The 24,183-nt window shown below is 36.5% G+C and overlaps 1 protein-coding gene across 1 annotated transcript; it reads left to right on the top strand.

Annotated features, from left to right (window-relative positions):
• Window positions 1-475: 475 nt before the first annotated feature.
• Window positions 476-12,642, top strand: LOC139123263 (SPARC-related modular calcium-binding protein 2-like). Its single transcript, XM_070689392.1, has 5 exons — window positions 476-629; window positions 2,477-2,558; window positions 8,179-8,358; window positions 9,253-9,378; window positions 10,698-12,642. The coding sequence occupies exons 1-5, from the start codon at window positions 585-587 to the stop codon at window positions 10,745-10,747; spliced, it is 483 nt and encodes a 160-aa protein (XP_070545493.1). The 5' UTR covers window positions 476-584; the 3' UTR covers window positions 10,748-12,642.
• Window positions 12,643-24,183: the final 11,541 nt, after the last annotated feature.

Raw genomic sequence — 24,183 nt, 5'->3', positions numbered from 1 at the left:
CATTAGGTATTCTTCCCCGAGCCCGGTACTGAGGCGCAATGATTTCCAGGGATATCGCATTTTTCATTGCGACGACTTCAACTTAGTAGTCAGTAGGAATCCTGGCTCATCCCTAGTTACAAGTTATGTAAGGATGTAAGGGCAGAAAATGACCCTTTACCATTTACTTGTTTTAATTTTTGTGCAGAAAGCAAACTCAACCAACTTGAAGAAAATATGAGTTATGACTTCTTATTGCCATCATTGCAGATTTTAACCTCACAGTTTTCTAAGTATGCAGTCTCCTGACAACCAAAAATGCCGGATGTGAACAATGCATTATTATGCAATTATAGTTAAACTAAATAAGAATCCCTAATCAAATCTTAATCAGATATTAACGTATTACGTACGCACTTTGTTTCGGTCGGAGGAATCGCAGTCTCTCGGGAGTTAACTTTTTTACCATATACGTACAGCTTATGACGTCATGTACTTGCCGAGAAAAGAACGCCCAACAAACAAACGAGTGTAGGCTATATTATGAGCGAACTCTAGCAAGCTCACCAGCATTAGCTGGTCTGGTATAATCATCGACAGCAATTATGAGGCTGTATCTTGTTTTCATCCTCTGCGCCTTCTTTCTGTCGGTAAGTGACTCTGTTGTACTGTAACATGAAGGTTGGCCTGTTTCCCACCAAGCTTTCCTAACTCTGCATCGGCCCCATCATGTCGGCCTACTCAACATGGCGTTACGGATCATTTAGAAAAATCTTATCGACTCTTACTTGAGCGACTCCACTGACTCAGACTGTAGTACCACCTGATAAATTTACGAGTTTTGCGATCTGAACTTTGATTGTTTGATTCATGGTCGGAACTTCACAATATTGCCTTCGAACGTAGTTGCAGCCCGTTCACGGTGTAATTTACACATAATAACAACACTACTTTTAGCTTTGAACTTCTTCAACGGGTATCCATGGAGCTGGAAACGGATCTAGCTCTATGGGGTATCAGGCTATCAGAGAGGTATTCCCCACTCAGTGTTGGCATGCATACTATTGTTCACTTTCATCTCGGGCTTAACCACTACCACCACACTACAGCATAGATTGTTTCAACGTGATATTGGGGAAGAGCGTTTATTTCATAGTTCCTGACCCACTCTGTCACTGGAACTAGTAGTAATACATGTTATACGTGTCTCTCGTGCTACAGCGAATAATTTCTCCACTGAATGATGTCATCATCAATCCGCGCGTAGTTAGGAACCGTGGTCCTCGTTTCCTTGACTGTGAAAAAGGAAGGCCTGTCCCCCGAAAAGCCAATTAGTTTGAAAGGACGGTGGTTTGCGGTGGTAAATCTAAAATTTCACATCCTATACTTTTCCTGAACGCCACTAAAGTTCATTGCCTCCATGTAGATTCCATGTCCTTCCCATGTGTGATCATCAACTTCAAGGCCATTATCGTTTGTATTTGGTAAACTTTTAACAGTGTACTTTTCAGCCTGTTACATACACATATGTAAGATAGAGAAAAATCCCTCATACAGTGTACCGTAGACATGAACAAGTGTAGGCTCTAGTATAAAGAGAATATACCAAGGTCTGTGTGTTGCTATTCCAATGCTCTGCAAGATTTTCATTTCAAGAGATCAGAAAAGATATAAGACTGGTATTTCATATCACAACGGCATTGTTGATTTCAAAATTGACATGTATGTCATTTCTATGTTTATCTATAAACACAATGTCATCTCACGTTCATGGTCACACAATTGTTCTATGGTCTACTTGTGTCAACCAGAGTCAAAATCAATAATCTTCAAACCTGAAATAGGCAAATACAACAATGTACAGGGACACTGAAGTATGATGTAGCCTCCATTTCCTGCACGTACTATAGTTAAAACAGGGAACATTTCCCCACCCAACTCTAACACAAAAAAGCTTTTCAAAAGTGTCTCACTGTGACAACACAGATTCAAAAAGTACAAACTGTGTGCAGTTGGGACAATTAGTAATATGTGAACATTCAAAGGGAGGGGGTCATCTGAATTGCACTCAAAGGTCGCATGGGACCCATACTACCCATGTAGTCATTTGCTGTTTATGAAGTCAGAACATGTTCATCATAATGTACATTGTAAAATGTATGTGTTACGGCTATGTTTTAAGTGATGCATGTAGATTTCGTAGCATGAAATACAAATGTAAACAAACAGGCCTTGCGGAGTTCTGGACGGCACCCTCCCTTTAAACACCATGTCCAACCCAACATGCATCATTGCATGTGTCATAATGTGACATTAATAATCATTTTTTTGGCTCCACAGGACTTGCTTCAAGCATTTGGTATTCAGTTCTGTCAGCCAAAACTTTTGGTAGTATAATCTTGGCATCCGTTTTTAGTTCACATTTGGTATACCGTAAGTATACCAAAGAGAGTTTATTTACGATTAAAGTCTGAATAAAATTTGATCAATTCAACAGGCATTTGCAAAACCATTACGTCTAGCCAAACGCCCATACTGGCGGCTGCGGCAGAAGCGTGTGCAATCCAAAGACCCGAAAGGTGAGCAAAGGATCATACTTTCAGCTGAACTTGTAATTTTGTATGTTGCCAGTGTGTGTGATCATGGATATTTGTAGTTTTGCGAAGGCTATATCTATCCAAATGTTTCATGTCTGCCTTATTTTCATGTTATTTGTCCTTGAGGAGATCAGCATGAAAGCTTTTTAAGCAGAGATTGTGCGCTGTTTATACATGATATAGAGTAACCAAAATTGACACCAAGGATCAAGGCAGAGACCCTTGAACCCCATGTCTTATCTCCAGGGATCAAAAATAGAACACTTATTAAATGCACTTTGTCAACATTTCTACAGTTTCATCTGCAGTGAACCAAAATTTCTTGGCTTCTACACCATCACTTAAACATATTTCATGTGTTGTTGTTATCTGCGCCTGTATGTACAAATATTCCCTGATATCATATAATGCTATACTTATGACAGTCGTCATGTTCATCTCCTAGTTATTTGAGAGCTGATAGTGTTTCACCAAAGAGTCTTCTGTGGTTTGTGTGAAATTTAAAACCACTGTATTCCTTCCTGTATCACTTGCCATGGTTTTGTGATTGACAATCAGGGACACTAGAGGCATGGCTTTTTGACACTGTGCATCTTTTGTTCCTGGTCTGTGCTAAATCTCTCATTCTCTCTTTGTAAAAATGTCTTTGCTTTCAGTTGAATTCTGGAGCTGACAAAATAGTGTTTTTTTTCTTTTTCTTTTCCTCAACTCTTACATAAATCCCAGAGGTTGTCTGTTACAATCTAGCAGAAATGGAGTAGTCAATCAAGATGGAAGTTATTTAAATTTGAATTTGCTTACAAAGAAATCTACAGAGATATTAATGACTTAAAGTGTAAAAAATTAATAGATGTGACATAATTCTTGATAATTTTCCATGCGCAAAATAACTGAATTAGTCCCTACTTAACTGCATTTATAAAGTTTAATTATTAGGGTATTCAATTGACACACAAAAAATCGGAAATAATTTGTGGATCTCATTACAATTTTGTATGTTTACAATATTGATGAATACCGGTTTTGGATGATACATTTTGTGGATCTCATTGCAATTCTTGTATGCTTACAATGATGTATTCATGAATACTCTTATTTTTGATGGATACATACACATGTGCACATAGTGATTTGGTATACACTGGTATTGTCATTTTGTTTGCAAGCATGTGACATTCACTTCAGTCTGTTTTCCTTTTGTTCTAAAAAACTTAAAAAGTGTACTCTGGGAGACCAAATTCTCCAAATTTGTACTTATTTTGCCAATACCACCTGGAGGCTGTGGTTTTGGGGGTTAATTAAATGAAGTGTACAATTTACATCACATATGTATCATCAAATAGAGAGTACACAAGAAGAAAAATCTCTCTGAATTTGTACTCATTTTACCAACACCACAGGGTGGGGTTGGGTGGGGCTGGTATTAGTGATGCATTAATTTTGTACATTTCACTTGTATGCCATCAAATTGATTGAGGCAATTCTGTGATGAACACTGATGTTTACGTGTTGATTACAAAGATAAGCTGGAACAATGAACACAAACTGTTCAATGGATGCAACCAATTTGTGACATTCTGTGTCTGGAAACCAATACCTCAAACCTTCAATCTTTTGATCAAAAGGAGCAAGTTTAGATTAAAACAGAATTCTGTTACATGACAGTTGTGCTGAAATATTAGTATCCGTAGAGAGATTTCAAACTGTGTTACATGTAAACAAAACCACTCAGTAGTACCAGCATCAAGTATCAGAATGACATACATGAATTTTACAGCCATTGCTACAATGCACATATAAATGATAATATTTGTAAAGTTATACCAATAGTAGGTCAATGGTTTGTAATTGTACACTTACAAATAGGTCAGGGACAAATGCTTAATAATTTTTGAATGAAAAAAATTCAGACATTTGATAGTCTAGGCAGTATTGTAACTCCTCATATTACTATGAAAAGTATGACATTTCAATTTTCTTTTATGAGAACTCAACTCTGAATGTTACATCACTGTAGCTTTGTAAAGAGAAAAAAATAGATTTGAAGGTGAAGTGTTCCTGTGAGTGTCATAATACTTGTGTATTTGGACATTTGCAGCCCTGTTCTACAATTAATCGTACAGCGAAATCAGTCTTTCAGAAGACATATAAGTGATTGCTTGACCTTGAAATATCACTCTAGTCAAATTTATTGACCATATCTTCTGTCCATTGGCCCCCGATTTACTAAATTTCATGAGCCCTGTCATCAAAAAATAATTAACAGAATCAGCTATTTGAGGAGTAATTTTCAACACGTATCGTGTTTCATTGAAAAAATTGAAAATTGAACAATGGATCGGGAACGTGGGCAGAGAGGAGTGGTCAAGTCAATGCCAAAATGAAGTAAATGAGTTTCACGTGGTGACATCTGCCATGTGTTATGATTTATAGACACTCTACATTTATGTGAACAATACAATTGCCTTTATAGTGAATAAGTCCAATGCAACTCATCCATTGACCAACTAAAGTGAATCGTGCTAAAAATATGAATGTACTGCTTGACCAAAACCATCCCAAAAAACATGCAATTTTCAATTTCCTTGGGTAAATATGTTATCCTCTTTTTCCTCGTACAGGAAATACGTAATTACAGCAAATTATATTTGACTATGGTCCATTAGCTTTAATAATAACAAAATTACTGTATGTCCATTGTCCAGAATAAAAGTAGCTTTTGTTTCAACAGATGTCCAATGTATTTTAGTGACTCATAGAAAGTTTTGCACAGAAGCCTCGAGTTTGTTCAAAATGTCAGAGAAGTTGGACAAAAGGTCCAAAACCACTCACATTGCAAGTTATCATGACCCACTCTGTAAATTGCCTGAAACTGTGTTTTGTTTAGCGCAACTACCACAAGATTTTTATACCAACAGAAACATTGATTCATTCATCGTAGGTGACAAAAAGTGTGTATGTACCGGTGCAGCACAAGTATTTTGATGAAATAGTACAAGTATTTTAGATCACTGTTCTTAAATTGTTTGTTTTCAATTACAATGTGCCATGTGTACCAGAATATGTTGTCAAGCTGGTGGCTATGCACAATACCTGTACTTTTCCGAGCTCTACGTGGCAGGGCTGTGTGTTACCGGCTATTGGCCTCCCACCACAGGCCAATAGCCAGTAACACACAGCCCTGCCACGCAGAGCTTTACTTTTCCATTCCCCAATCCTCTACAAGCTGAGATTACAAACTTCCATGCATCCTGACCTTAATATTGTAAACTTTCTGAGAGTGAGATAAAGTGTAGAATCTGCTCAACCGTTTGAGAACATGGAGAGTATTCTAGCCCAGTGGTTTGTCATCTGACAAAAACATTGTTAGCAAAATAAATACACAAATACTTTTGGTGTAGTTTCTGGTATCTGTACTTGTATTTGGCAAAGCTATGCTGACAGATCAGTGTTTGGTCCTTGGAATGGCCTTGCAAGTTGTATCGGTCTCAGTTATTGTTCTCTGAGATCTTTGCATTCTTTACCGTTCTTCAGCATAGGAATGAACAGATAGACACGTGCAAGTGACGCACAATTTCCAACTGTGTAGTACAACCTGATTACATTTCTCGGCAAGAATGGCAACTAGCCCGATAATCAATCATTGGCAAATCAGCCAAGATGCGTAGGAAGTTGACAGTGGTGACTTCTGCCCACTGCTGTAGAGGAAACGTGCATGAAGTCATGCTTGAGTCATGCAAGAATTTACTGCTCATCCCCTACTTTGAATGAAACCTATTCTATTGATTCTAAACCCAAGGGTCTGAACAAAGAAGCAGTTTCTTTGAAACAAGGTTGTGATAACTGTTACCGGGTACTTCATTTACATGAAAGTTCTTTTTACAGAGAATTACGCAAACATTTTTGTAAACCACCCGGTAATATGCATTAAATTTACATCAGCGCTCTGAAACAGATTATTATTAGATTTTAACATGATTTGATGTATATTATTAGAACTTTAATATTTCTAAATCACTGAAGTTTTTTATATTGATAATATGTAGAGAAACAAGACATGTTTGAACAAAGAGATGACCTTGGCCATTCATGCACATATATGGTAAAATACCCACACTTCAACATTGTATGGCAAATGATTAAGCATGGTTACTTCAAGGAGGTTAGGGAGCAGTCAAACTCGTGACCGTACAAGAAAAGTTTCTGGTAAAGACTGCTGGTCAAGCCTACATGGATCCATGTCTTTCACAGTATTTCTATTGAGTTTCATTCAAAAGAAACTTTCTACATGTACACGGCCATCTGGAAGCCTTCCCATTCATCAGTTTGTCAAGCTTTCACAATATTAAAGTTTGTTGTGTACTGTCAGTACTTTGATATACTTGCGTTCCGAAAGAGCGAGTTAAAAAGCAGATCCAGACGCACATATATGTAAATAAATTCATTTCAAGTTTCAAACAATTTAAGAAAAAAACAAACTGACTTTCATAAAAGATTGTATAATTGCCTACACATAAATCTAGTACGTTGTATCAGAATTGAGGACCAGTGCAGTAGCTGTAACTATCATGATTTATTCATGATTTTTTTTTAACTGTCAAAGCATGTTGAGATACACAGTTTTTAGGTTGTCAACTCACATTGTATATATGTAAAAGAGTGAAAAATCATGAAAAGTAATCACTACTTGCCCTTTAATGTGTGCATCTCAAAATTGAAACACTTAAACTTTTGCTCAAACCTTACTGGAAATTTAAACCATTCCCTTTGGAAATGAAGAATAAAAATCAGGGGTTACCATGCAAAATTTGGTACCATAGAAGCAAATATCTCAATATTCAAAATGACTGCCAACCCTGTGTTAACTCTATAGGGAAAAATTACATTTTTGATTTTCAAAAATAAGCCAAAGAAAAGTGATTTACTCCATGAGCTGCAAAATGAGCCCATATAAGTTGTAGACCAAAAAAGCATTGTAAAAGTTTGAGAATCTGTCTCCATTTGCATTCTACCATAAGCTTAGAGGTTCTTTAACAAAGAAAGAAAATTTGTGAAACTCTCGCCTCACATTCCCTTAGCCTTGATATTTCCATATTCCAGTCACATGAGCCAGGAATTACAATGTAATTCAGCTATTCTGCTACAAAAATATTACGTTGTAATACATCAAGCTTTTGCTGTAGAGATTCACAACCACGCCATATCATTCTGATCCAGCGCCCTCAATGAGTGAGCTGAAGTCTCTCTTGTTGCAGCAAGCAGGTACATGTATCCAGCAAAACCATGTGATGCCGGGCAAGCAATATGATCCAGGCTAACTCAGCTGGACTGTTTAGGGTATATCAGTGTGTGCTAGAGAATCTGTACTGTAGGGTGAACAAACACTTGGTAGTCTAGCAAGTGGGTTTCTGACCCTGAAATCTGAAGGTGCTGTTGAATTCCATGAGCCAGAACACGTTCCTCTAGAGGGACCTTGGCCAAAACAATACTGACTGGGCTCACTTCAACAGGCTTTGAGAGAGTCCAATCATTTCTATAATAATTGCTAATACATTGCAAGAACCCATTCAAGAGGCTAATCGGCTTTTCTTCTCACTTTCAGAATGTGGAGCATGTCCTAGGAATTTAAACCCAGTCTGTGGAACCGATGGTAAAACCTACAGCACAGAGTGTATGTTGGAGTTCCAAGCCTGCATGGTGAATGATAAGACCCTGAAAACAGCATATCATGGCGAATGTCTACAAAGAGGCGCCAGTTCTTCTCGCGAACTTGGAGAGACAGGTGAGAATACAAAATGTAGACATATCAAATATGTTAAAAATGCAAGATGTAGTTTGTAGATACAGTTAACACTGAAGGAGGAAGTGTACATATACTAGCAGTTCAGTGTACAGTACAGAGTAAAACAGACTGTGTCATCAATGGACAGTTTGTCTTGTAGAGCTGGTGTATATTGTCAAACTTGATCACAAGCTAATGTCTTTCATGTCAGCATTCAAAAGCATGGCATTGTGCTATTCAGAAAGATGCATCTACACTGAAAGGTGCTATATCACAGCATGGATTACTGGTAGTCAAAAAACATTTATCCGAGCACATTGAAACAAAGTGATTTTACACTGTATCATTGTATGACATCACATAGTACTATATCATAAAACTTAAGTTAAATCCTGTAATGTAGTAAAGCCCTTTGACCTACCTTTACTTTGTAGTACACCCTCCTTTGTGGAATTAAATTTTGTCCTCTTTTGTAGAATGTGCCTTGGGGCAGATATTCCGGCTCTCACATTTTTACAATATTCTTTTGACCTGCCATTTGTGAGGGCTCATTTTGAAGCTTACGAGTAAATAAAATTTTTACCAGTTTAGTTTTGTGAAAATCAGGAATTTATTTTTCTCATAGAGATAGCACAGGAATGGAAGCCATTTTGTACTCCAAATATTGGTAAATATTGTGTAATTAGTTTTGCCAGTGCCAAAATTTGCACTCTGACCCATGCTTTGTATCCTTGATTTTGAAAGAGAATGGTTGAAAGTTTCCCTGAGGAAAGTTTGAGCAAAAGTTTAAATCTTTCATTTTTGAGGCATGAATTACCTTAATGCTTTGGAATTTGTCGAGTGGCTGGATCATAATTTTGTATCTTTTTTCTCTGCTTTCACCACCAAAACCAGGACCTTGCGAGAGAGAGTGGAATGAAATATTTGCAAGGTTTGGTAACAGGGTTCCCATTGGTGCTAGAATGCCAAGATGTGATCGCCGTGGATATTATAAGAGAATGCAGTGTCATGGTTCTACAGGTAAGAATATATCAGTGTCCAAACTATGGTAATAATCACGCCAATAATTAGCTACCCCCGTTTCCTTGGAGATGTAATATTTTTTCACCTGATTTGCCCTTATCCTGCCAGGTTCATAAATCACTATCTTGTCAGTGTGGTTAAAACCAGTGAGGCATAACATGTCCCATACATGTATGTTGCATTTTAACAAAGACTCAAACAAACTTTTGAAGGTCGCTGAAAGCATAGGTACTGTAAACATGACTTTGACTGGCTTACATAAACCTGCTGTAATATGCCATGCCAAGTAGGTGAAAACATGTAGCTTTTCTCTCAATACCGCTTTTTACGGCAGATTTGAAAGTGACAGAAGGGTTAATGCAGTCCCTTTGTGACAGAGTATAAAAGTAATTTCCCATATGACAGATATTTTCAGTGTTTGTCCTCGTTTGTAGCAACAGTTAAGCCGTCCATAAACATAGATAAGTCTTTACAAGTGTCTAGGTGATTTGAATAGGAAAGTGTCTGAGCAGAGGGAATAACCAGGTGTGTGATAAAACATTGCAGTACATGTGAAGAGTGATATAGAAAAAAGTCAGAGATGCCCACATGGCGATACAGACAGTTAAAGGTATACAGTCACCTGTAATCTAAATATGTCCCCATATATGGTCAAAAGGGCGTTCCTTGGTATTCAAAATGCCCATGTGAGGGCACTGTTTTTAAAAAGTGGCCACCCACTTAAATCTGTGATTGGTTAGATTTTCTCTTTCCATGGTAACTGTGGTAAAATTAGAACAGGTGACAGTATACCTTTAAATATGAATGAGTGTTTCAGAGAGAGAGATACACATTTGTGAGACAAACTCATGGACAGAAATTAGAAATGTGCACAGATGTAGACATACTGCAGAGAGTGAATGAATGTGGAGTTAGGTGGACAGAGACATACTCAGAAATTGACATAGAGTTTCTGAGATATTTATAGAGTATTGAGTTGAGAGACAGAATGTAGAGAAAAGAGGCAAAAATAATGTTTGCAGGTGGCACTTGGAAATCAGAAATGTTGATTATATTTTGAACTATTTATGATGGATGACAACACTTTCATGCACAATATCATCCACAAAGCACTTCATTCTTACAGCCCTTCACTGTTTCACCCTTTTCATCACCATGGTTTGGCCCAAACCAATTGTTATCAATGGTGATTATGGACCTGTTTACAGGGAATCGGGGTGAACAGGTTAAAGAATCCTGACAAAGGATACTGGTACACCAAATCAAGGCTTAATGACCACAAGCTAACCTTTGTTTTTTCATTCTGTCATTTTCAGGAGCCTGTTGGTGTGTAGACCCCATGGGGAATGAAGAAGAGTGTTTCTAGAAGAATCAACGTGTTTGATGAAGAATTATTTGTTTCTTTCTTGATATCTCTTCCATGCGTCATGGACTTGACCAAACTCCTGCTACATGTTGTTAGCCATTTGCTCCATTTTGGCAGAGTTAAAGAAACCCAACCACCCCTAACAACAACATGGAATTGCTGTAATTCCTAACAAATGAACATGTAGATAGCTACTTGCTTTAGCCAATCTGATGAGGCTCGATCTAGATATGTGTATATCTTAGCTTGTGAGTAAACATCACAGTATATTGCTGAAAAATATCAGCTATATTATATATTTATACCAGTATATACAAAATATTTATCTTTGATACTTAGAGTTTTATTCCAGTCACAATAAGTACAGCTGTTTTTATGCTGTGACTGGTATTCACAGAGGCTAGTAGGTGTCTATCCTATATTAGTTAAAAGAGTTTCATGCTTCAGTGTATAAAATAACATGCAAATTTCTCTTGCAACTCAGAAATTTTTATGTAATTCTTATTGAATTGCCAAATCCGTTTACTTACTTGGTCATGAATAAAAGACAGTCAAATAATTTTTCCAGTATTCCTGTGTACTCTGTTTAAAACAACTTGAACCGAAATGTTTTTCTACATAAATAAGAAATGAATTTACAAAATATACATATTCTGTCGGTCACAATAAGGGAGTAGATTAATAAGGTCTGGTGCAATCTTCCTCAACTTGGCCAATTTACAGGAAGCACACTATGGCATACTTTCTTTAATTACTGCCTTAATACCATAACGCTGTACATCTGTATAATTGCTGCTTGTTTATAATAAATAATTTAATTAGACTAAAGATTTTGCAACATGGTGTTATGTTCAAGATACCTGTGTCATACATGTTAGCCATAAAAGTGTATGTTGAATGAAAGTTATGTCATAATGTATTGTATCTATACTAAATGAAAGGTGTAGCTTACTGACTGTTTGTGTGTAACCAGACCAGAGTAAGTGAATGCTTTGTTTGGTGACCTCTCAAAATTTCAAAAGGTGGACCAGTAAGTGGTTTAAAAAAACCCCGCCTGTTCATTCCCAGAACCATAAGCTTCTTGAGGATACAATTTCACTTCATCACAAAGTTCAGTGGATGTAATATGACTGCTGTAAAGGAGGTACATTTATGTTGTTGTAAAAATCATGGCTTTATTTTTGTGACAGAATATCATCAACAAATGAACCATTCTGCAAGAAACGTACATCTTTTTGCCACTGAAAGACTCCAAAAACCCATGTGCAAACACACAAAAAAGAATTTAATGACTCTGGCGCAATGGAATATTAAAATAAAGAATCATATATTGAGGCTTTCCAAATTAACTTTGAGCACATTGGAAAATTCTCAGTGTGCACTACACACTTATGTTGATACAAAACCATTGCTTGTCTCTGTTTAAAGGGCGGTTGTGGTCGGAACTGTGCTCAAAGGTTGCCAGGGACCCCTACATGTACGACTGATGTAAACCCTGTATCTAGGATATGTTGGTGATTGATGAAAGTTAAACCTTATTTGTCAACATTATCCTAAAATTTTAATATTGCAGCTATGTTGACTCGATGCATCTAGATATCATGTATAAAATACTGGTACATTGTTTGTAGACAAGAAAATCGCACATGCACAGTTCTGATGACACACTCCCTTTAAATATCACTACATGTATGAAAGTAAAATGTAAGAAAAAGATTTGTTGAAATTGTTCTCATAGTTTTATATACACATACATATCTTGTTTCTCATACGAGTATCCTGTTCTTGTAAGTGGGGTACTTGTTTACAGCTAGTCCCTGTGTTAACCCACCATGAGTGATATTTTCTAAAATAAATATTTTCAAATATTTCAATAAGGTTGTTTCATAAGATTATTTGTAAGTGTCTGTGTTTGCATATTTCAACATACGTGGTTTGTGGTCAATGGTTGTTATCAAACGGTAGCGAACGGGGAAGAGCGCCCTCAGCCGATGACAATGCAGTGGTTTTAAAGTGAAATATCAATGCTATCACTACTACCTCTTTGCTATGAACCATTAGTAACAAATTCAAGAAGTCATATTTTTATTTTTTTTAAACAAGGATGCATAATTTTGTCCTTTTCGAAGAGAATCACAAGTGTGAATCACGCAAACAAACAAGCACAGAGTAATCTTGTCAGTTTTTTTGACAAGAGTTCGGTTTGTGTAAACATTTCAATTTCACAGACTTGATGAATCAGCTGATGGTTACAAACTGGTCTACAACAGAGGCGATTTCTACATGTAAATGTGCCATCATAACATTTTTCACTAAATTAAATAAAAAAAAACACGTTCTTTTGCTGTGAAAGCAATTATTTCACTCTCTCCTATCTATGCTTAGCAAACAATGATGTATAATAAGTATGGGAAAGTCTCAATATCTGCATTCCATATGTAAGCTTGTGGCAAATTCGACACTTTTTCTCCACATTTTGATAATAATGCTATCGTAACAAACCTTAGGTTTGCACTGTCATCGGCTGAGGGCGCTCTTCCCCGTTCGCGACCGTTTGGTTACAGCCATTGACGCAACTCCAGCATTCCTGATCTAGATTCTGACATAGTGACGAATTATAACTAACATGAACCCCAGATTCGTTTATTTTTGTATCCCATCGTAAATCGATTCATAACTTTAGCGGACAAATATCAGAGTAGGTATGCCTTTGAGTGTTATTGAAAAACAGTATTATACCTGAATGTCCCCTCGACAGTGTCACAGATTTAGGTTTCCGTAATCATAGCACGGTCACTCTACATCCATGCAAACGTGTCCTAGATGCAAAGTCAAATTAATACAGACCTAGTTACTGTTTGGTGTTCGATGGCGCTGTCTATATCAAAGTTAATCGATTCCTATATCAAATTGCTCCTTGCAAATAAGTTTTTTTATGCATTGCAAGTCATTATATATTCCATCCTTTAATACCGTGCCGTCCTTCAGATGATCCTCCCTATCCTTAGCAAATGATTTGGGAAGAATAACACAGGATGAAAAACGCTGCTTAGATTTTTGCTGTATGGAACCAATCGTGACTTACGGTTATTTCTCAATCTGCTCTTAAAGTGGAAGACAGTCACATTTGAAAGTATAAACCCCTATACACACCTTACGTGAGCTAGGCTATTTGCGCCCTCAGCGTTAGGTACATATTTTTATTCCACCCCAAACTGTCAGTGATGCTCATGCTAACGTTAAAATTACGGTATAGGCTTCTGTTCTACAAATCAAACAGCTAAAAAATCTAATGTTCAAGGTTTCCTTTATCACTTCATACCTTCTGAGCCGGAAAACTCAGCTTGAAGGGCCGCCTCAGGGAGGATTGTGTTAGTAGAAAAACAATTCTCAGATCTTGTGAGACTAGCTAAAGATGCACGGCGTCTCTGTGACGCATGCTTAAAAAATATGTTTTCAAGGTACTTCTTATAACGGGTTAAATTTTTTCGATTCCACTCTTAGTTTTCTTTACTTTACAGCCCCCTCCCCTTCTGGTTTCTGGGCAGCTGCTTCAGTATCTTCTTCCTAGGAAGACATGTACGGTAAATGCAGTATCTTTCTGACTTTGTTTTTCTTTTTTTTCACGACATTCCGCTTTTTCCAGAGCTTCTTCCCGACATTTCATTTCTGTAACATGAATGTTGTAGTATACTAATTTCAGTACCATAGAGAAAATTGTGAAGACGTTTGCGTGAAGTAAAATATATCAGACACATATTAAATAATTGAAATATTGCGACTTATCGCTAACCCCAATAAAGTATATACTTTCTGAAAGCCCTGATATTGGGAAATCGACGTAGTCATTATATGCAAATAATGACTGTGTACTGTGCACGGTCGGATTTCCCAACATCAGGGCTTTCAGAAAATATGTACTTTATTAGAGTTTGGGACTTCTATGACTGAGAAAAAAATAAAAATCTAAAAGTGTCTATAAGGTATCTAGCTACCTTAAGATAGCGGCGCGGCACTCACTTTTAAACAGTTTCAAGGTCATACAGTTTTACTTGAAGTGCTTGTTTTCCGATGTCAGTGACCATAATACATCGTAAATTGCAGCCAACCCATAGATAATAATGAATTATTACATGTCAATCTTGTATGCAACAGTCTCGTGCTCAACGGGTTTACCCAGTAGAGATTACATTGTGAGCGGTTTTGTCTCTCAAACACTATAAATATATAAATGTGATTAACTATGCCATGTATAGTGTCGGAGTAGAAGGTAGCATTTAATTCATGAAAAAATGTTGATGGCATAATGCAAGAATGAAGGAAATGACGATGCCTACAATTACTATTCCATGTACATATGATTGATTTTGAGGCATCTTCCAAATCGATTAATATATGTTCAGTACTTTAGTTTTATTGTCTTTCTGCAGTGAATCACGAATTCTTAATGTCTCTGGTCAAATCTTGTTGTTCAGACATATAATGCGATGGTTGAGAACAAAGCCGCTGTAAAATGTTCTCATCATGTCCTCGCCCTAGACTATTCACTTGCGCTGCGCTCAGTGACATCTCCACCAGTATAGTGACACGCCCTCAACGGCCTTCTGCACAACCGAGGCTGACTGTAGCAGCCAGACGACACGACATGCCTTACGATGTCTGAATGAGCTGAGGAGTAGCCATTGAGGGCTGCAACAGAGGAATCTTTACCACTAGCTCATATTGTCATGTTGCCTTCGATATTTAGTCGTTCATCTATTCACTTAATTCATGAAACTACTCTTGCAAGAACATGGTTTAGTTTTCTTTTAATCGCGAAAAGTTGCCAATTCTTCAGCCTTTCTTTGCCACTAAGGATCGCTTCTGGCGCTCATTTGATTTCACATCAAGAAGTCTCCAGTATAATTTTAAGTAACTATTAACTATATATCTGGACAGTAGACGTTGCTCAGCTTTTCGTAGCCGAGTCGAGTAATCGAGTTGATCGCAAATCAACTACAAACTAAAATGCAAAAATATGGGAAGGCGTAATAGGGGCGTTGTCATAATCTCGACCAAACAATCAGTCTTTACCCGTGGTGCACAAGTTCGCAATTGATCTGTGAAACTTACCAATCATTAATTGATTAACAGTATCGCATGTGGTCGACGCGTCAAGACTTCAATAAACTTAAACTTTCATCCATTACTAAAAAGTGTAAATGGAAACGATGCTGTTATTTTAATTTTAATTTAATTTATTTAGATGATCCTTCAGTTGTTCATTCTATTCCGTTCTTTGATAGCCTAGAATCCTACACGTCCGCTTGCCTCCGTACCTCCGACCCACTCCCGAGCTCGAGGTACGGAGGCAAGCGGACGTGTAGGATTCTAGGCTATTCTTTGATGGATATGACAAAATTAGGGATTGCAGGGATAGCCGAGCGAACGAATACAAAATTGCATAAAATTTGTTTTCATAAGTTTGTTAATAATTAAATAAGAAATTTCATACTTTTGTTCTAGAACGTTAAAACTGATTGATATTACAATGCACATTGTCGTTAAAAAACAGATCTGTCGTTTGCACATGATGCGAGCTCAAATCATTCACAGTGTTTTAAAAGGTGTATTATCCCGACAACCAATGTCGACACTAGCGTGTCGTGGAAAAAGAGTGGGGAGAATTGCTAAAACGAGTTTGATTTTTTTGGCCATTCAACTTCAGTCTGTTTTGAAGGCATCTTTAGGTCATCTGCGATGTATGTGTACTACCTTTGCCGTGTGCGTTGACGGTCCTTAACAATGAAAGTGACGCCTGCGGCGCACTACACTTCCATTCGGTCACAGGATGAATACGCCTGTACGTGTTCTCTATGTTAAATGCAATGAATACTTAGGAACTGAATGGTATTATTATGTTGCTGAATACGTTTCCTCTCCTTCCGTATAAGGTGTTAAAATGGCAACTTGAGAGTAAGAATGTTAAAAACGTTTCCATTGGGTGCGCGATAATTACTATCACTAGAGAGGTTTAGAGCATACGTCTAACGGCGAGTCGAGAGGTACACGTATCCGTGCTAACGTGCGAAGTTTTTGGTTGTACCGTCCGATGATTTTGCGGGATTTTTTTCTCAGAAACACGCAACATAAGTGTAATTTTTAAGATAAACTAATTTCTTTATTTGACGACTACAGCTATACCTCTTCGGCCGATTTTGTCCTATACAGTTATTAATTAAAGAAATTTGTCGAGGCGTCTGAAAAAGTGAAAGAGACTACAAAACTTTGTTCATTTCGCGAAATCATATAGCAAGTACACTTCTTGTACTGGTGCATTACTCTTGGAAAAACCGATATCAAAGTTGTTTGCTAATTTACAATGATACTTTACGAGATTGCTTGTCTAAATTCACTGAAAAGCCGAGAAAATCTAACAAGGTTACAAGTAATTATGACAACGTGTAGAAGTGTCGTTTGGCGTTCCGAACGTCTATGCTACACGTACGCGACGTCTGGTTATCACGTGACAAATCTCTGCTCGTACTGATGGAACGTAATTACATGTACGTGTAACTGTAACCTCCACAAATGTAATAATCTCCACAAATGTAATATCAACCACAATTGTAATAAAATGCACCCATAAATGTAATATCGCCCATAAATGTAACAAAAATCAACCACAAATGTAATAAAAACACCAACCACAATTGTAATAAATGGTAACCATAAATGTAATAAAAAATTAAAAAACACCCATAAATGTAATACTTATCAACCATAAATGTAATAAATCTATTTTGTCGTTGCAATTGAGGAATTAGCCCTTAAATATGAATCTATGTAATAAGGAAAGCAACTCCGTACATTATTCATTTCTTAATTGTTTGCGTTTAGTGTGTTTTGTATATTTGAAAGTGTATTTCACGTTTCCCTGTTTTGTGTACAGAACTGACTGGCCATGGCTAGACACAGCTGTAATCTGAACGTCAGTGCAGTCTCTACTCCAGAGTGGGGAAGACTGTATAACACTACGATCCTTTAAGTCGTTTTTTTCGAAATTGCCGCACTTTAAACCTATAGTTTCAGGAAAGTGTGCAATAACATTACATTAGTCTTATTAAAGTTATTATTTACTCAGGGCATTAATAAACAAATGATCACATATGCAAGTTCAAGTTTATTACATTTATGGTTGAGTTTTATTACATTTATGGTTAATTTGTTTATTACATTTGTGGTTGCGGGTTGTTACATTAATGGTTGACTATTTTATTACATTTGTGGTTGATTTTATTACAATTGTGGTTGATATTACATTTGTGGAGATTATTACATTTGTGGAGGTTACAGTAACTAAACCTCTTCAATGTGGCTGTAGATTGTTCCGCCGACCAATTGTATACTCTACTAATTTACGTAACATGTAACGCACTTATGCTGTTTGAAAAAGTATGAAATATGTATGCGTGCACGAGATTTGCATCAGCGTAAGGGGCAACATCAAAAGTTCAACATAATAAATCTAACTTAATTGCTTAAGTTTGGCCTCAGACCCCCCCCCCCACCCCCCCTTCTAACTTAACTGACCTAAAATTGAAAACATTGCGGACTCATACCTTGTACTAATTCTTTCAAACGACGTACCAATGTACCGTAATTATAAAGTAACAAAAATACGGGTGACTGGATCGGTTTTAGCGTACAAAAAACAGCCTTGAAATCGTAAAATTTGCCAATTACGTTAAAACCGTTAAATCGTTTTTGACTGCACAGAAATTAATTTGGCCAAAAACCCCCCACCCCAAACTTAAGCGATTAAGTTTTTTTTCAAACATCGATCTTTTGACGTCACAAGCAGGCATTCAGATCAGGGAAACAATCATGAAAGAATGAAATACCGTCACATTTTAAAGATGTGTGAAACGCAACATTTCATAAGTGCATATGTGCGTGTACGTCAAAACATGTATCTCGTAAATAATAATACTCGTAAATAATACATTTCTGCTATTCAGTCATGATGAACCCTTATCATACATGAAATGTATAATGGGGTTTTTCATCATGTGTAAATTGTCTTGTTTCGAATGTTTACACAAAATCACCTATGAGGTCACAATATAAATATTCATTTCCTATATCATGACATCTTACGATGCTCTCAATCTATCTTTTTTGTTATACTCACAGTGACCTTAAACAAGTCAAATACTAGTGTCATTTTCAAGAAAGTGATAAACAATTCTAGTGTCGATGCAAGGTTCGAGGGTCTGTGGTCGAGGGTTAAAATTGAGTGATCCGGTCTTTTTCGGAAAAACACTCTTTTTTCTTAGGAGGACGGTGAGTATTATATTGCTGCCAGTGCTCGGAGACTTTTACATGTGATGTTTAGAGATTTAATAAGATCATTGGATATGAAGGGGAAACCATTTCCCCAGTTTTGTGAGAGTGACTTCCCCGAAGTCCCATGGGTATTTTCGAAAAGAACTACATTTGCAGTCATATTTCTTTTACTTAAAACTTTATACTAAAGTGCGCTTTGCAGTTGACTTAAACTGGATTTGTTCAACTGTATTAAATTAAATTGTTGAAACTTCCGAATCGCGTGGCGAGCGATTATCGTTATTAGGAGGATACAGGTCAGAGGTTAACTAAACATTTATGTAGGAGTCCGCGCACCCTTGTGTGCTTTTGAATTTACAAAATACGCATAGCGTATTGTACTATTCTAACACCACAGGTAGTTGAATTGATGTATAATAACGATAAATATCACTGAACGAATACAACACCCATTTAAGGTAGTTTGCGCCTCAACAATGAAAGATTTAAACTTTTGCTCAAACTTTCCTCAATGAAACTTTCAACCGTTCTCTTACCAAATCAACGATAAAAATCCAGGGTCACCCTGCAAAGTTTGGAACTAGCGAAACAAATTACTCAGCATTTATAGATATTTGAAATTCAAAATGGCCACCATCCCTGTATAACTCAATGGTAAAAATTAAATTTTGGATTTTCGAAAAACTAAGACGGTGACAGGTTTTAAAATGAGACCCCCACAAGTGGTAGATCAGAAAAGAATTGTAGAAATTTGAGAGTCCGAATATCTGTCCTCGAGGTGCGTTCTACCTCAAACTTAAGGCTTTATGTAGATAAGACCTCGACAGAATTAAAAGTGGGCTGATGCGATTGGGGTTAGGGTCACACTATTTTAGATGCAGCTATTTAGGGGAGGGTCACTAAGTTTTGTGCAAATATTTGGGGGAGGGTCACTATTTTTGTGCAAGACAATTTTCATAAAATATGACAAAATTTTTTGACTGTTATGATCAAACATAACCAAATTAAGTCGACAAAATTGCCTGCAGGTTTCTGGCACACAGAATTCAAAAACATTTCCTAATATTAGGGTGGGAACCAGCAATATGCAAATCTCCAACAGTCTGATGATTTGACATATTCATATTTTCCAATGAAATGGCAATGTCATTGAACAATAATGTTAATCTGTGTCTAGTGGAAGCATTAATAACTTAGCAACATTCATTTCACATATACACAAAATGCAGTGGCACAGTCCACTTTAGCCGTTAACTTCAAGCTATTGACAACGTAAAATCGCGAAATACGTCACGTTTTACGGTTGCTTTGGGATTTCTTTGAGCCCTTTCCGTGTTTGATTGGGGAGAAGCAATTCCATGCTGCCTTGCAAGCAAAGTGAAAGCTTCAATTAGATGCAGCCTCTCCAATGTTTAAGAGAGCCACTAAGATTTCATTTCCGCGTGGGAAGCTTTTGTGTCACTGAACGCACCAATATCCGTACACGTCACTATAAATTCTGCCATTTAATAAACGTAAAGCACTTTAATCAGCTTCTGATGTGTTTGCTTGTAGTTTGAATGTGATGAAGGTCAGCAAAGGACACTTTGTCGTTACATTTCAACGCTGATCTACATTTGAATGAATAACTTAAAGTGATCGGACAATTGGTCTGTCTTACTGGAAACATTACACTCAAAATGCGCATTTTTCATCAAACCTTGCACTTCGCTCCAAATCAAAGTCACATTTAAAAGGATAAATATCACAACCGACATTCACATTGTGCAATGTGAAGGTATAAACTTAGTATACTTGTTCAATTTCTCAATCAACAGTAAGCTATAAAAAATGTTATGGATATATAGTTTTTTTTATTTTCTTTTTGAAATTGATAAATCATCTGCGAGATGTCCCTCTTTATATTTTATTCATACCTAAAACGGAACAATACTGAAATAGGAACTGAATATGGGTGCCGTTCAGAGACTTGCCTCGACCCGTAGAGGGCGTTTTTAATCCAAGGTTATTGTCACCTGTGCGAAACCACAGTCTCATTCAATTGTTCTTGTCACCCTTCAATCCTTTGTAATGCATCTGAGATGCTTTTCGTCTCAATTGGTGCAAACCTTTAACGTTTTTGTAAGATGAAGAACAAAGTTGATGACTTTTGTAGTTAAATTTTCAAGCCTGGTGCAAGTGAAGGCTGTGCTTAAATTCATTCTTCTCGATATCACCTTTTTTCTGCTATTTCTATGTATATTTTTCGCAGTAACTTTACTTACGTAGACACGACGTTTCACCTTGATCGTTGACATATGTCTAGCTACGTTTCACTCAATAAATGTTAAATTTTCAACACATTGTGCAAAATCAAAAACGGCGAATTCACTCAGTAAATGATGCTATAGATAGTTCAAGGGATAATGTACAATCTCGCACAGAAACAAAGACACTAAATTTACAGGTGATGTTCTGAGCCATGAGCGAGATAAGTAATCATCAATATCACGTGATCTACTATGACACATTGGCCGTGGACTTGAAATCCTGATATGAAAAGATCGAGTCTGTTAAATCGACGTTACAAGAACTGATCTCCGACAGTTACAATAAAATATACTGAAAAAAATCGACATTAACAATAGTATCGAGCAGTATGAAATGGTGATGATTTATGTGAAAGTTATGTGCTCTCGAAAAGACATGAAAATTATGATTTAAGGCTCTCAGGTGCTGGTTCACATTTTGCATTTATTTGAAATATTACGCAATTCCGACTCCTTTCATTTAAATGGCTCCTTGTCAACAATATATATAGATTTATTCCCATATGAAATTTGACCGAATGTTACAAAGTGCACTCAACGAAGATTACAGAAAGATTACAGGTGGGAAAGAGGCTGGAACTAGTTACAGGTTAACTAATTCAGTCTAGCTTCTCAGAGATAAAGCATTGCTTACTATAACTGCTGGGTTTGAGCACTGTCAATTCTTTTTGAAAACCGTTTAAATATAAGCTAAATGAGTAGAAAAATTGCATGAATATTAGTGTAATTCAGTATAATACGAATGGTTTAATATTGACTTAAGAAAACTTGTTTGTATTCTATTTTAAATCTATTTAAATTTTGAATATTTTTAAAGTATCAGAAATGCTATTCCGCATCTTTGGACCTGCGAAGCTAACAGAGAACTGGTCTGTATTGATCGCTTTGGAGTATAAAGATTGCCTTTAAATTTACTTAGAGTACAATGAAAGTGTCTGGCATATGAAAATAGTTTTTAATGTATGGTGGAAGCTTATCATTTAGTGCATTATGAACAAAGAAGTCAATCGACAATTACACTTCTTAAAATAGCGAGAATTCCATTTTTGAAACAACTGAAAATCCGTGCCCATTATTGCTCAAACAGTCTTTTTTTAAACTCGTAAAATTTCCTTTAACCGTGTATTGTTGATACTTCCCTACACTTCAAGACCGTACAAAATATTCGATGATACAAAAAGCATATTGTACAACAGCGCACACAGCGCAAGCATGATGCAGGTCAATACATTGTAAAGCCTATTAAAATTCAAGCTAAATCGCATAATTTGGTCTTAATCAGCGTGACGTGGTTTTCAACTTAAGTAATTATCGAGATGAATCCCGATAAAATTAGCAAATAATTTATTGCTATATTTTTGAGAAAAAGTGTTCATGGACAACTTGTCTGTTTTGTCTGCTCTTTATCAAGATGTTGTCATTTTTTTGTAACATTATATTAATAGTCAGTTTAGATGGCCTATTACCACCACACTGTTCCATATTGGAATGACTGACAGATAAAACACTATGTGTACATTTGTTATGAAGAGAATGGAATAAATTAGAATAAACTTGCATAAAATCTAAATAAACATCTGGTGAATTTAAATGTAAATTAAAAATAAAGCTGGATCCAAAAGTGATCCTTGCGGAACGCCACGTTCAACTTTTAGTATACGTTGACTGTGTATTATTAATACTAATATATTAAAATGCCTTCGTGAATGTAAATAACTTTTAAATTATTTCAAATATAATGCCAGTGTCGAAAAAAACACTTTAAGGCGTATCAGTTTTGTAGCCATTTGGTATATACCACCATTTTCTATTTCAAAATGCAATTTTCGACAGTTCATTTTTCAAAATTGCTCTTCTTTTGTGTCATCATCCGACATTGGCTCTGATATATTTTCGATTTGCCACGTTTTCCTGACTACCAGATTTTTTCTTTCCCACGATCATAAGTTGAATGAGCTCTTGAATAACAGCCTGAAAGGACGATAGGCACGACCAACTGCCATAAACGTTTCCCGCCTTTTAAGCATCTGTTGAAATTATAACTCTACATCAGAAGTCTTCGAGATCCAATCTCTCCCTATTGCATAAAGAGAGCTCCCTTCGTTTCAGTGTTGAGGATATAATAATCCCCTAATAATGTGTAAATGATTATGCTGCAGCGCCACCGTACTATACGTAGCATGTATACCAAAGCACTGAAATGCAAATTCAACAAAAAGACTAAAAATTCATACTAACCACAGGCATCAAATGTAAATCTCAAATTGTCAAGAAGCTATAACACAATAAAAAAGCCCTAAACTTTTCGTTTACACATTTTTGTTCCATTGTAACTTTTAAACAAGACCGCCCATCCTTTGTACGCAGGTATTGCGCTTTGACAATTAAATTGTACTTGAAGGGGGAAACTTGTAATTTGACATAACTTTTAAGTGTCTTTGAAATATCGTAAATTCTGCAATAACGTGTCCTTCTTATGGGTGTCACAAGATTGGCGAATGAGGATACTTTATAATTGCTTCCGCCGGGTATAAATGCATACCAATGGCTACGGCGCGCCAAATGTTTCATAAATATTTATCAATTCAGTGCAAAAATAAACTGTCTTTCTCGATTGAAATAAAAATTCGGTGTCATTAAGGAAGGAAATAAGTAAGAAAAGTATAATTAAAAAACAAAAGATAGAAATGTCATTTAATACTTCATTTTAACTTGAGATATTCTGTAAAGCGTAATTAGGAATAAACAATTGTCAACGATTTGAAAAAGTCATACATCAATACTTATCGACATACATAC

This window comes from Ptychodera flava, chromosome 22, assembly GCF_041260155.1.
Source record: "Ptychodera flava strain L36383 chromosome 22, AS_Pfla_20210202, whole genome shotgun sequence".
In the NCBI taxonomy this organism is placed as follows: domain Eukaryota; kingdom Metazoa; phylum Hemichordata; class Enteropneusta; family Ptychoderidae; genus Ptychodera; species Ptychodera flava.
Note: the sequence above shows the minus strand (reverse complement) of the source record. Positions and strands in the feature narration are given on the sequence as shown.

What these genes read in the sequence shown, in the direction of transcription:
- LOC139123263 (XM_070689392.1), top strand. Translation starts at nt 585, where the DNA reads ATGAGGCTGTATCTTGTTTTCATCCTCTGCGCCTTCTTTCTGTCG. An exon ending in GCAATCCAAAGACCCGAAAG is followed by an intron (nt 2,559 to 8,178) that starts GTGAGCAAAGGA and finishes TCTCACTTTCAG; the next exon opens with AATGTGGAGCATGTCCTAGG. An exon ending in GCAGTGTCATGGTTCTACAG is followed by an intron (nt 9,379 to 10,697) that starts GTAAGAATATAT and finishes TGTCATTTTCAG; the next exon opens with GAGCCTGTTGGTGTGTAGAC.